This window comes from Rhincodon typus, chromosome 3 (genome assembly GCF_021869965.1).
Source record: "Rhincodon typus isolate 14 chromosome 3, sRhiTyp1.1, whole genome shotgun sequence".
NCBI classification, from domain to species: Eukaryota; Metazoa; Chordata; class Chondrichthyes; order Orectolobiformes; family Rhincodontidae; genus Rhincodon; species Rhincodon typus.
The window spans coordinates 97,041,582-97,054,928 of record NC_063334.1 but is presented as its reverse complement, the minus strand read 5'-3'; the positions used below and the strand labels follow the sequence as shown (position 1 = coordinate 97,054,928).

General features: G+C 38.9%; 1 protein-coding gene across 1 annotated transcript in view; it reads right to left on the bottom strand.

Moving 5' to 3' along the window:
* Positions 1–150: 150 nt before the first annotated feature.
* fam169ab (family with sequence similarity 169 member Ab) overlaps positions 151–13,347 on the bottom strand; it is a 45,529-nt gene continuing 32,332 nt past the window's right edge. The window contains exons 11-13 of the mRNA XM_048621154.1: positions 12,946–13,347; positions 9,492–10,052; positions 151–1,666 (exon numbers count right to left, since the gene is read on the bottom strand). The exon at positions 12,946–13,347 is cut by the window's right edge and continues 276 nt beyond it. Coding sequence (XP_048477111.1) covers positions 1,631–1,666; positions 9,492–10,052; positions 12,946–13,347 — 999 coding nt within the window. The 3' untranslated portion in view covers positions 151–1,630. The remainder of the gene's footprint in view (positions 1,667–9,491; positions 10,053–12,945) is intronic.

The following is a 13,347-nucleotide window of genomic DNA, read 5'->3' as shown; positions in this document are numbered from 1 at the left end:
CAGCAGGTCTGGCAGCATCTGTGAAGGAGCAAACAGAGTTAACGTTTCGGGTCCAGTGACCCTTCCTCAGAACCGGACACCGGACCCGGAATGTTAACTGTGTTTTTGCTCCTTCACAGATGCTGCCAGACCTGCTGAGCTTTTCCAGCAACTTTGTTTTTGTTCCTGTATTTTTGAACTTAGTTATGTTACTAAGTTACTGTGCATTTAATTTTCAATAACAAATCAAGGCACCTGGAGTTCAAATATATTAACAGGAAGAACAGGGCTTTGTGCTTTCACTGGCATTTCTTGACTGAAAGGGAGATTCAGAGAGAGAGATTCAAAAATATCATTTTGGGTTGCTTTCACAGATAGTTTCATGTGAATTTGCAGATGTTGTGTTTCAGGTTTTACAATGCCAGGTAAGAATTTGTTCATGTTAGTTGTAGCAAGAAGTTACCTGCAGAAGAAGGGAGTTTTACACAAATAACCCTGTGGTGCAGTTTGTTATTGCCTAGATGATCTACAACGGTAACGTTTCCCACCCAAAGAATCTTGCCCTTTTAGTTGCTGATTGCAATAAAGGAGCATTTTAAAAAGGACACTAATTGAAAGCAACGTTCTTCTAAGAACAAGATGCCTGCTACATAAAAGAACTGTAACATCAGCGCATGTATCTTGAGTAACTAAAACATGGTAAAAGGAAACTTAAAATCTGATTGAAAAGTTTTTTTTAAAAATGGTAAGCTGCATATTCAATGCATTTTTACAAGAGGTAGAATTTTCACTTTGGTTCTAAATAGCAATCTGGGAAGAAATTGGTAACTTTCTAAACTGAATATTTTGCTTAAGTTCCCACTCCCTCATTTGTGTTTAACAATGTAAAATTGTCCATCACCAGCACGTTCAGACATGGTTTATAGCACTTGACATAATATTGTTTAATGCAAGTAATAATTGAGTGGTAACCTGCAATTTTATTAAATCTATTTTCAGTTGTATTATTACATTAAACAAATATTTTTAGTAGACATCTATCTCACTGTTTGGATTTTAAACAACAGAATTTAAATCGTACAGAACCATTTACTTGTTTAACTGATATAACGTGATTCATTTTTATAAAAGTTAGTCTCCTTGCACCAAAAAGCTTAGAATTTGTCTTGAAAATGAACTACACACCTGAACAATTATCAAAAACTTGGCAGTATGATTATTATGGTCTGAGGTCATGGCTAGTATTCTAGTTTTGTGGGTACAGCCAACTTCTGGTGTACTATTATTTTTTAAAAATCAACCTTTTTAGACATGTTATGATACATCTCTGGGTTGAGTGGGCCTTTAACCAGACGTATTGGCTCAGAGGTAGGGATACTACCACTTCACCACAAAATCCTTCCAGCATGTTATAAACCAGTGAAAAATACTGTTAAATTTGTGTTAAATGTAATTCATGTTTGAAAATCCTTGGTCTTTTTGCCACTTGGATGAACGTAGCGTAAACTCTACCCCAAACTTGAACCAAGTTTTAGTTGCCTGTTCCATTTGAACCAAGATTTTAGTATGGCTTTTTCCATCTGCCACCAACTTCTCACCTCAGTAACAGAAAATGCATTAAAGATTTTCAAAGCTGATAAATGAATTCCTTTCATCGTGTTCTGGTGGATGCACGATTGTGACGGACCTACAAGGAGACAAAATAAGCTATAATTAAACCCTTGAATGGATTGTACTGGAAATGGTCTGCAGATCGCTGTATGACTACTTGTGTCAGATCTTCTGAATCTACAATTACAGTGAGGTATCAAAGCCACTGTCAGTGCATGTCAGAAAATCACAAAGTCTGCACATACATAATGTTTTGAATCCTGACACAAAATCTACCCTAATACCTGCAAAACATTTATAATTATTGTATTTCGGTCTGGCCTATAAGAGTCTAAAGCTTGATAATCAATTTGTATTTTATGTATTACTTATTTTATGCCTCTAGGACAATTAACTGAAAGATTGAACAATGGTTATTTAGCAATCTTACTGGATGTACACGTGGAATTTCTGTAGGCTCTCTCCTGCTTCACTACTGGAAGTTTGGTGGAAACTCTGTATGAACTCACTTTTATTTATATAGGGTATCTTATTAATAAAACACTCAAGGCTCCTTACAGGAGCATTATAAAATGTGACACTGAGTCACAAAGATATATTAGTGTACACAATCAAAAGGTTGCTTAAAGAAGAAGTTTAGAAAAGATGGGTTTTTGTGGGGTGAATTCCAGAGTTTAAGCTCTTTGGAACTGAAAGCACAGCTTCAAATAGTGCAGAAGTTAGAATAAGAGATGTTTCATAGGTTAAGCATTGGACAAGCATAGGTCTTGACAGAAAATGTAGTAAAGAATGGTCGGAGCAGGCCATTCAACCCTTTGAACCTGTTCTGCCATTCAGTATGATCATTGCTACCTCAACGATATATTCCTATTTTCTCTCCATACCCTTGATGCCTTTAATATCGAAAACTCCCAATCCCTATCTCTCAGTGCATTTAGCTTGAGATTAGAAATCTGAAGGGCCAAAACCATTAATGAATTCTTAAATGAGGATGAGCATTTTTAAAATCACTTTTGGTGCTTAAACAAATGTAATTGTGAGCTGGACAGCAGGATGAAAAGAACTTGGAATGGCTGAGTCACAAAGTACTTCAACCTCACATTTAGTAAGAGTAGATTGTAGGAGGTTAGCCAGGAGTGCTTTTAAATCTTCAGGTCTAGAAGAAACTTATACACATCCAAGAGTGAAAGCTGGATCAACCGTCTGATGCAGCAGACGTAAGGGGAGTGAGGAGAGGCTTTGGCAGAGGGGAAACATTGGTTGACAAAGCAAAAAGATATGACAGCATTGGAGGGCAGCTATTTAGATAAAAATACTTAGAGTCAGACAGATTATACATGCATAAAAACAGCAGTAAATAGATCCAAAAGGAGAAACAATGGTAAAAAGGCAAAATCAACAGCTCTTTGCTTATCATAGTAGTTAGCTGAACAAAATAAATGGATTAATGGCACAAATGCAGGTTAACTGGTATGATATTACAGCCATTACAGAGACAGTGACAAGGAAATCAAAGCCGGAACTAAATATTCAGGGATGTGATTTTTCAAAAGGACAAGCAAGAAGGGAAGGGTGGTGGGATAGCTTTGTGAGTGTGAGATTGAACAAATACAATAGAAATAAATTTTATCCAGGATTGGATGTTGCAGAACTCATCAGTAAGTAAAAACTAACAAGAGGGAAAAGACACTGGTGAGAATAGTCTATGGATCCCTAACAGTAGGGCAGAATAAATCGGAGATCTTGAGGGCATGTTAAAAATCATGGGTGACTTTTACCTTCATGTATATTGGGAAAATCAAATTGGCAGGAGTAGCCACAAGGAAGAATTTATTGTGTGTATTTGGGACAGTTTCCTAAAATAATACATTGTGGATCCTACCAAAATCAGACTATTTTGGATCCAGTAATGTGTAATGAAGCAGATTTAATGAATTATATCAGATCTCCCAGGGAAAGCAACCATAACATGATAGAACTTAGAACTTAGCATTCAGGTTAAGAATCGAAAACTTGGGTCAGAAATCATAAAAAGCTAACATAAAGGTTCAGGGGGTAATTAGGGAAGACAAATGCACTGTTAGCCTTTACTTCAAAGGAAAGCTTTGCTAAAACTGTAAGGCACTAGTCAGAACACATCTAGAATACTGTGAACACTAGCTTTGGAATTATTTAAGGAAAGACATACTGACATTGGAGGCAGTGCAGAAAAGGTTCACTAGATTGATCCTGGTTATAGAGGGATTTTCTTACGAGTAGTTGAATAGGTTGGGCTTGTACTCTTTGGTATTTAGAGTGACAGGCAACCATATAGAAACATAAGATTCTTATTAGGCTTGACAGGGTAGATGCTGAGAGATTGTGGCATAATCTCAAGAGTAGCGGTCATCATTTTAAGACAGACAGAGTAGGAATTTCTCTCAAAAGTATAGCAATTCTGAAATTCTTGGCAGAGAGCTTTTGAGCTAGATTGTTAAGTGTATTCAAGGCTGAAATAGATAGATGTTTAATCAGTAAGGGTATCAAGGGTTATGGGGTAAAGGCAGAAATGTGAAGTTAAGAGTTATCAGATTCAGCTTTGATTACGTCGAATGGCAAGCAGACTGGATAGGTTGAATGGCTAACTTCTGCTCCTACGTCTCATCATCTTACATGAGAGGCATTGGAGATGTTGAAAGGTGATAGTGAGGTGGCAGCGTACATGTAAAAACTGGCCGCTTTTGGATTATGTAACAGAGGGAGAACATTTAGGTGCAACAGGTTATGTTTATACAGCACCTTTTAAGATGAATGTTCCAAAGAGCTTCACAGTGCCATAACGTGACAACAAATCACATAATGAGATATTAGATGAAACAATCAGAAGCCTGGTCAAAGAGGTTGATGTTACGAAGTATCTTAGAGGAAAGTAGGATAGAAAGATAGCAAAGGTCGTCCGCATATAAATCCTTGGCGGGGTGGGGGGCACCGGAGGTTACAGGAAGGGAAGTCTTTGCAGTTAAGTGTTGAATTGTAACCAGAGAATTAAAAATGAGCCAGACATGTGCATTCTCAGCCAGCTGGGCTACAGTGAAGAGGTTTTGGTGAAGATGGTGAACTTATCTGTGGCAAAGGCTACAGACAAATTCATAAAGTATCAATTACCTTGCTACAGTCATGTAGAAAGATGTTTGTGACTGATGCAGTGGGGTGTTGGGGATGCTTGAAAAGGGAGGCTGGACTCCAATTGGTGGGTTTCAAATATGAGTTTTATGAATGACGATTACAAATTTGGGAGGTAACAGACAAGATAAAGTCACGATAGTCCTATCAGGCCACAGGCTTCTCTCTCAGACCGAGATGACTGGTGGTGGTTTAACTGGAGGATCACCATGCCTCAGACAAGAGGAGAGGTTGAGATGAAAAGACCTTCATGGTAACCTCAGGTGGTATGGGAACGAATCCACACTGTTGACATCACTCTGCATCTCAAACCAGCCATCCGTACATCCTGGCACTTGAAAGGAATAGGAAATTGGAAATGGGGCAGTAGTTAGCAATGTTTTATTTTGAAGAGGGGTGTTTTAAAAAGGGAGCAATATCTAAAGAGAGAGAGAGGTGTTAGCATGACAGCTGTGAAAGGAAGTTGGTTGGGAAGCAGTTTAATGAAGATTGTCACAAAGGAGCAAGAGTGGGGAGTCTTATGGCAAGACGAGACTGAAGAGAAACTAGAGAACAAAGTCAGAGCTAGAACAAATGGGTATCTTTGAGCAAGCTTGGGGCAGTGCTACAGTGGCAGAGACAACGGTTTGTTCCTAAGATTGAGAGGATCTAAAGAAGCTGATGAATTCCTCGCTCGTTGAAGGAAAGGACAAAACAGATAAGGTAGAGAAGGTTAAGACAATGGTTTGCAATAGAGTAAAGATGCCAGAGGTTCTTTTTGCTAAAGCTTCTCATTTTCATAGAATCATAGAATCCCTACTGTGCAGGATAGAGGCCATTCGGCCCAGGAGTCTGCACTCAACCGCAGTAAAGCACCCCACTCCCCCTATGCTATCCCCATAACCCCACATTTACCCATCAAGCCTGCACAACCTTGGACTCTTCGGACAATTTGCCATGGACAATCCATCTAATCTGCATTTTTTTGGACCGTGGGAGGAAACTGGAGCACCCGGCAGAAATCCACGCAGACACAGGGGAACATGCAAACCCCACACTGACAGTTACCCAAGGCTGGAATCAAACCCGGGTCTCTGGCGCTGTGAGGCAGCAATGTTAGTCACTGAGCCACCGTGTCATCCTGGATTACAGACAAGAGTAAAACCCAATTGTGCTTTGGATGGGCAATTCAGTTCTAACAGCGGATTATTTAATTAGTTTGCCTGAATAATTCCAATCTGTCCCCAATGGACTTCTGGATGCAATCGAGTTGAAAGACAGTATTGGTTTTAGCAGGGGTTATGGCATGAGTGGAACAGAATAATATTTGTAATAATGTAGTGAATGGAAGGATTTTGAAAGTGCAGCTGTGACAACACATTTTCTAGGCAGAAGTAAATTTAAGATGGAAGAGGAATGTGGATAAAGTGACACAAGAAGGTGGTCAGAGATAGCCTTTTGTGACTGATACAATGGGAGCAGTCAGGCTATGCAAGCTGGCAAGGTCCAGGTGGTGGCTTTGAACATGGGTTGAAGTGCTTTCACGGAGGGAGAATAGGAAAGTAAGGAACTCAGGAGGATCATGAATAACAAAGGGAATTTGCCCTGAAATTGCAGCGTCAGAATGGAAGCAGCCCTGAAGGAACTGACTTAAAAATGTTCAACCCTGGGCTGTGCTCAATGAAAGTATCTGCATTTTTTAAAGCGTTTTCGGATGCCAAGATACTTCACAAAATGAAAAATATTGGTTTAATTCTTGCACGAGGTGTGGGCATTTATAGAGTCATACAGCATGGAAACAGACCCTTCAGCCCAACTCATTCAAGCCGACCGAGTTTCCTAAACTAATCAAGTCCCATTTGCCTGCATTTGGCCCATAATCCTTTAAACCTTTCCTATTCATGTACCCATCCAAATGTCTTTTAAATGTGTAACAGTTTTGGCAAAGCAAGCATCTGATGCCCATCCTTAATTGCCATAGAACTGATTGACTCAGACAGCAGTTAAGAGTCAACCACATTTTTGAGAGTCAGGAGCCACATGTTGGCAAGACCGAGTAAGGACAGCAGATCTCCTTCTCTAATGAATATTAGTGAACCAGATGGGTTTTTATAACAATTATTACATGGTCACTATAAAACTGATTTTTTTTTCTTACTTAGTTCAAATTTGACAATCTGTCACAATGGGACTCAAACTCATCTCCACAGAATGTTAGCCTTGGTCACTAGATTATTTGTCCAGTGATACTACTACCATACCACTGCCTCCATTTTATACAGAACACTGCACATGTTAATCAATTCATGTGATTCCACTGACTGAAAGAATATTGGTCAGATGTCTCTCCTCTACAAATAGTTCTCACAAATAATTAATGCTCTTTGAAGGACAGCATTACTGACAAAGCAGCACCCACATGGTACTCCAATAAAACATCTACCTTGAATCATTCCATAGAATAAACTCATCCTTGATAATGAATTTTTGTTCATATACTTGCTGATTAAGAGTGAGAATGGTATTGATCCAATTGACACCAGCTACAATATCCACACTTACAACAGTCCTGCCAGTGGTTAAAAGGGGGGCTTCAAATGCGTTTAGAATAGCTACTGCACTACAAGGGGCATAGCAGGAGGGTGTTAATAGCTGGAGAAATTTGGGGGTTGGGGGCTGTGGAAAAGTCGGGGGGGTTGGGTGAAAATTTATGAAGTCAGAATCCAAGTAAGACAAAATTTTTTGAGGAGGTAAAAAAGGACTGTAGAGCTGGAGGAAGTCAAAAACAGGAAGGGTAAAACTTGGAAGGGATTTAAACAAGGATTATAATTTTAAACTACGGTCAGTTGTGTCCTGTGCATACTCTCAAATAGAAAACATTCCTTGATCTATAAATCCCATAAAATGTACAATTCTCCTCTTTCAAATTATCCTGTCTATTTGGTAAAATAAATTTATCAAGAAATTGTCTCCCAAATGCAGTGTGATACATGTAAGGATGTATTTTTGAGAGGCAATGCCTCAAAATGGATTAATTAAATGTTAAGGGATAGTAGGAACTGCAGATGTTAAGTCAGTTTTGACAATTTGGACATGAAAGTCAGTCAGATACTTTTATGACTCATGGAATCTTGCTCTAGTTTAGCAAATCAGCACAATTTGACAACATCCAGCAAGAAAAAACAAAATTCCTTTATTACGGCAGACATTTACTGTAAAAACTATGCATTATACACAAACAACATTCTAGTACCAACGTAAATGACTAAATACACAAAAGTTATCTAATTAAATAGCAGAATGTATTAAAAGATTTCAACATCCCCTCCCTAGACTCACTGTTAAAAGGACAATAAGCCTGGAGTTGTGAAATTATAAAGGTTAGTGGCAGAATTGAACAGTTTTGCATTTGTTCACTAACATAAATTGAAAGCAGTTATTAGGACTATATTAAAACACTACAGTAGCTGTAAAACCATAACATTTGAAAACTCAACAACAGGATGCAGGTGAATTTGTTAACCATCCCTACAATGGTGGAAAAGTGAGCAACTCCAGTTACAGTAAGTTTGTTCCCATGTGCATTTTTACTTTAAATTATTGTAGTGGATTTCATTGCACTTAACAGACTCCACAAAAACATTTTCTCTTAAAACACCACATAACAAAGTAAAATGCTTAAATTCTCCCTCATTCAGTGGTTGTGCTTTCATGACAAAAAGATCCATAGTGTTTGACTAAAACACATTCTTAGCATTGCATTTTAGAATGTAGAAATTTTAAGCATTCTGCAGCACTGATTTCTATCAGTAAAACCATGTCTAACATCATTAATTTGTTACAGACTGAATAAACCTTTTAGAAACAAATCTGGTTATTGAGCAGATTTTGCCAGTTAGTCAATAACATGAAGTTCCTGACAACTGCGTTCCCCTCCATGCTTTCATTCTATACTAGAACAACGACATAAAATTATAAAATTTATTTTAACATTAGACACTTGATTTCTAAAAACAAACAACTACAACTGGAAATGTTGGAATTCTGAGCATTGAGACATCCTTGTTTGAAGTAACAGAAGAAATAGGCAAATACTATACTGGTATGTCTGGTCTAATTCTATTACATCTGATGCACCAAGCAAGCTAGCAACACAAAACATTCTTCTTTGGATTACCAAATTTAAGCAATGAAGTAAAACTGAAAAAACTGTGGTGATGGAGGTTACCATAAACAGCCTACATTATTAACGTTAGGCACAGTATCAAAATATTACAGCCAAGAGAAAGTTTAAAAATCCCAAAATTGGAAAAAACCTGCAATCCAGTATCTATTAAATCGGCTTTGTGGGTCACTGTCCTGTAATACATTACCAAACTAAACATTTGTAAGTTCACTGTGTTCTATAATTCCAGTCCAAAACTTAATAAGATTTGATGTTTATAAAACAGTTTTTTTCATAGGTGCAGATGTTTTTCCCTTTTGAAACCTGCAGAACACAAAAATCTAGAATTGGATTTTAAATTAATAGCGCTGTGACTGATAAATACTGGAGTCTGTTAATAGAATACAGGAAAATAGGGCTAGCATTATAAAGCTATCATACAATACAGCATTGAGGCTACAGCAGTACTCTTAAATAAGTAGCTCAAATACTGACTGGGTTCAAATTTCAGTAAACATCATTTCTGGGTCTTTCATAACACAGTGGGCTATAATTAGTTACACATGTATGGTGTAACATGGACTTAAGCTGCTACCTTGCTTCGTTTCTTGGGAGGTCCTTTGTTTGCCTTGACTTTCCTTCTCAGATTTCTCCTGTCCACAACCGGTACTTCTGTTTCCATCTCTTCCGAGCTGCTGTCGGCTGCCTTCTCAACCACAGCAGGTGATGACTGATCCTTCAGATCATCAGACTCTTTTGTTTCATCTTCGGACAGCTGCACAGAAGAAACCTGCTTCAGTGAAACATCCTCAAGTTCAATCACAAGTAAGGGACCTAGACTGAGGTCCATCGGGGCATTAGATTCCCCAGTCTCACTCTCATGTTGTGCTGAAGCAGTCTCCGAAATGCCCTCACCCTCCAAGGCACTGTGTTGTGATACTTCCTCATTGACTGAAACATGGCCGTTATCAGAAGTCTTTGCGTTAGTTTGTACATCAGGCAATTCCCCACTTTCAGCTAGTGCAGGCTTATTTGGAAGAGGTGCATGGTGGTTGGGAGAACTGCTGTTAACTGCTGGTTGCTGCAATGGTTCACACTCTTTGCCTTCATTCTGTGCAACAACAACTTCAGCACTTTCCTTTTCAAGCTCTGCATCCTGCACAGGAAAATAAAAAAAAATCTTAGCAAACTGTTTGGTATTGCCCAATGTCAAATAACAGGGCTGCTTTAGGTGCAAATTGTTTCTCGATGACTGCAAAGTAAACCTATTCTCTTTTTTTTAATCATTTCATTTTGCTATACGCTACAGACAGATATATGGGTTAATAATTTGAATCCTGTCCCTGGCATGAAGATTGGCTTCTGCTATTTCAATTTGTGTATACTAGGACAACAGTAGAGTAGCAAGTTATTTGGGTGATTGTGACTAGATCATGAAAAGACAGTACAGAGGTGCAAAGTATTATCAAAAAGAAACAGAACATTGGCCTTTATCTCAAGGGGATTGAATAAGAATGTGATGCTTCAACTGTACAGGGCCACCTGGAGTGCTCCACTGAGTTTTAAGCACCAAACCCCAGGAAAGGCGTTGGAGGGGGAAGCAACATAGCTTCATAAGTTATACCAGGCCTCAAAGGGCTAAAATATAAGCATAGCTTTGTTTGACGTGTCCCCTTGAATTTAGGAGGTTGCGTGATGATGTGATCACACAGTCCTTAAATTTATCGAGATGATTTAATAGGATAGATATTGATAAATTATTTTCTCCAGTGTAGGAATCCAGATAAAGGGGAGATATTTTGTTTTTGAGTAAAGATCTTGTCAACACAGAATCCCTATAGTGTGGAAGCAGGCCATTTACCCCATTGAGTCCACACCAACCTTCCAAAGAGCATCCAGGGTTCAATTCTATCTATCTTCGGGCAATTGTGCCAACTCCATGCATACATTCTCCTTGTGTCTGCATTGGTTTCCTTTGGGTGCTCCGGTTTCCTCCCTCCGTACAAAGATGTGCAGATTAGGTGGACTGGCCGTGCCAAATTCACCATGGTGCCCAAGGATATGCAGGCTAGGCAGGTTAGCCATGGGATAGGGTAGAGAAGTGGGTATGGGTGGTATGCTCTTCAGAGGATCAGTGTGGACTTGATGGGTCAAATAGCCTGCTTCCATATTGTATGGATTCTATGATTCTATGAATGTTAAATAATTACATTTGTTAGGGTAGTAATTTGATTCTCTCTTGTCGAAAATGGTCGTTGCCTGGCACTTGTGAGGCACAAACCTTACTTGCCACCTGTCAGCCCAAACCACAATATTTTCCAGGTCTTGCTCCATTTGGACGCAGACTGCTTCAATATCTGAGGAGTCACAAATAATGCTGAACATTGTGCAATCATCAGTGAACATCCCCACTTCTGATCTTATGATGGGCAGTAAGGTCATTGATGAAGCAGCTGAAGGTAGTTGAATTGAGGACATTATCCTGAGCAATTCCTGCAGACATGTCCTGGAACTGAGATGACTGATCTTCAACAACCACAATCATCCTCTTTTGTGCTAGATATTGAAAAGTTTCTCCCCCCGATTCCCATTAGCTCTAGTTTTCATGGGGCTCCTTGATACCACACTCAATCAAATGCAACCTTGCTCTCAAGGGCAATCACTCCCATCTCACCTGGAATTCAACAATTTTGTCCATTTTGGAACCAAGGCGGAGGTCAGAAGATGAGGAGCCCTGGTAGAACTCAAACTGAGTGTCAGTGAGCAAGTCATTCCTAAGCAAGCGCTACTTGATAGCATTGTTGATGACACCTTCCATCAACATCTATGTGTTTCATACTGAAGCAGACTGGGACCAAACCAAATTGTCAAATCATTGATTATCACCTAATTTAACTGTGTACTTAGGACTCACCAATGTCAGTGAAAAATACATCACTCAAAAATGTAAGTTACAGTGGCCACAGCACCAATTTGAACAGACTGTAATATTTTATATAAAAGTAGCTTTATAGAGCCCAGTACATGATATTACAGCATTGAAAGACACAGATTCAAAGCCATGACTCTCCAGATTGGAAGTATCCAATAGCATGCAGAGTTATTCATCACACAAAATACAGCCATTGATTCTATGCCAGATCTTGGTAGAGCAATCTAAGAAAGGCAGCATTTAAATGTAGCTCCTCACACCAGAGGAGATGAAGAAAATATCAGAGAGAACCATTTCTCAGCACTCTGAAGCACTTATTCACAAAATCAAAAGATCAATAAATGTCTGAGGGTGAGGTTATTTACTGCTCATGAGACATGATGCCAGGAAAAAGCTAAACAAAACTGAATTGTCAGCCTAAATGCAAAGACAAGTAAAACATTGCAGACGGTCTACAGATGATCACTGTAATACACATATCGTTGCAACTACTTGGTCTACAAACCAAACCAGACTCTTCAGTGTGTTTAAAATGAATCATGGTAGTTTAGTGCAAGAAATAGCTGCTCTGCTTCCCTGCATGTAATCTGAAGATATTAAGAATATTAAAAACAAACAAAATATTTCAATTTGACTTGAACATGAGTTCAGGCTATCAAATTAAAAATCCTTTTGGGGAGTTATACCAACTCAGCCAAGATAGGTGGACAAGGCTTTTCACTGTGCAGCCTGAGTACTTTTAAAGGGAATTACATTAGATCATCATAACAGAGGGAAAGAAAAAAATTTAACAACAATGGCATGATCTCGTAAACTTGTCTCCTTTCCATCCCTTGAAATGGCAATTGAAGCAGTGTCAAAATCTGCTGCTCTACTCGTTCATCTTGGAAACTGGAGTTGATTTGTAAATCCAAATGTGATAAGAAAAATGATAAGATTTCAAACAATACCTTTTCTGTCATAGAGATGGCCAGAAAAGCTCAGTTCTGAGGAAGGGTCACTGGACCCGAAATGTTAACTTTCACAGATACTGCCAGGCCTGCTGAGCTTTTCCAGCAATCTCTATTTTTCTTTTTGATTTTCAGCATCTGAAGCTCTTTCAGTTTTTTTTTTTTACCTTTTCTGTCATGTTGCCTTCACTGTGATCTTTCATGTCTTCTTCAGGTCTGGGTTCTTTAGGCAGATTTTCTAACCAATCAGAAGGTGCTTCATTCACTTCCTTGTCCTCATTTGTCAAATCCTGAATGACCCCTCCCTTATTCTTCATTGAAATTTCTTTCTCAGTCTTCATTGAATCTGGAGGAATCTCCTCCTCAACCTTGGTTGCATCCTCAGGAATTATCTCCCCAGCTTCAGTCAGAGCCTCAAGAATCTCTGCTTCCATTTCCTCAGTTTTTGTTGGATCTTCAAGAATCTCTTCCTCAGTCTTTGTTGGATCTTCAGAAATCTCTTCCTCAGTCTTGGTTGGATCCTCAGGAATCTCTTCCTCAGTCTTGGTTGGATCCTCAGGAATCTCTTC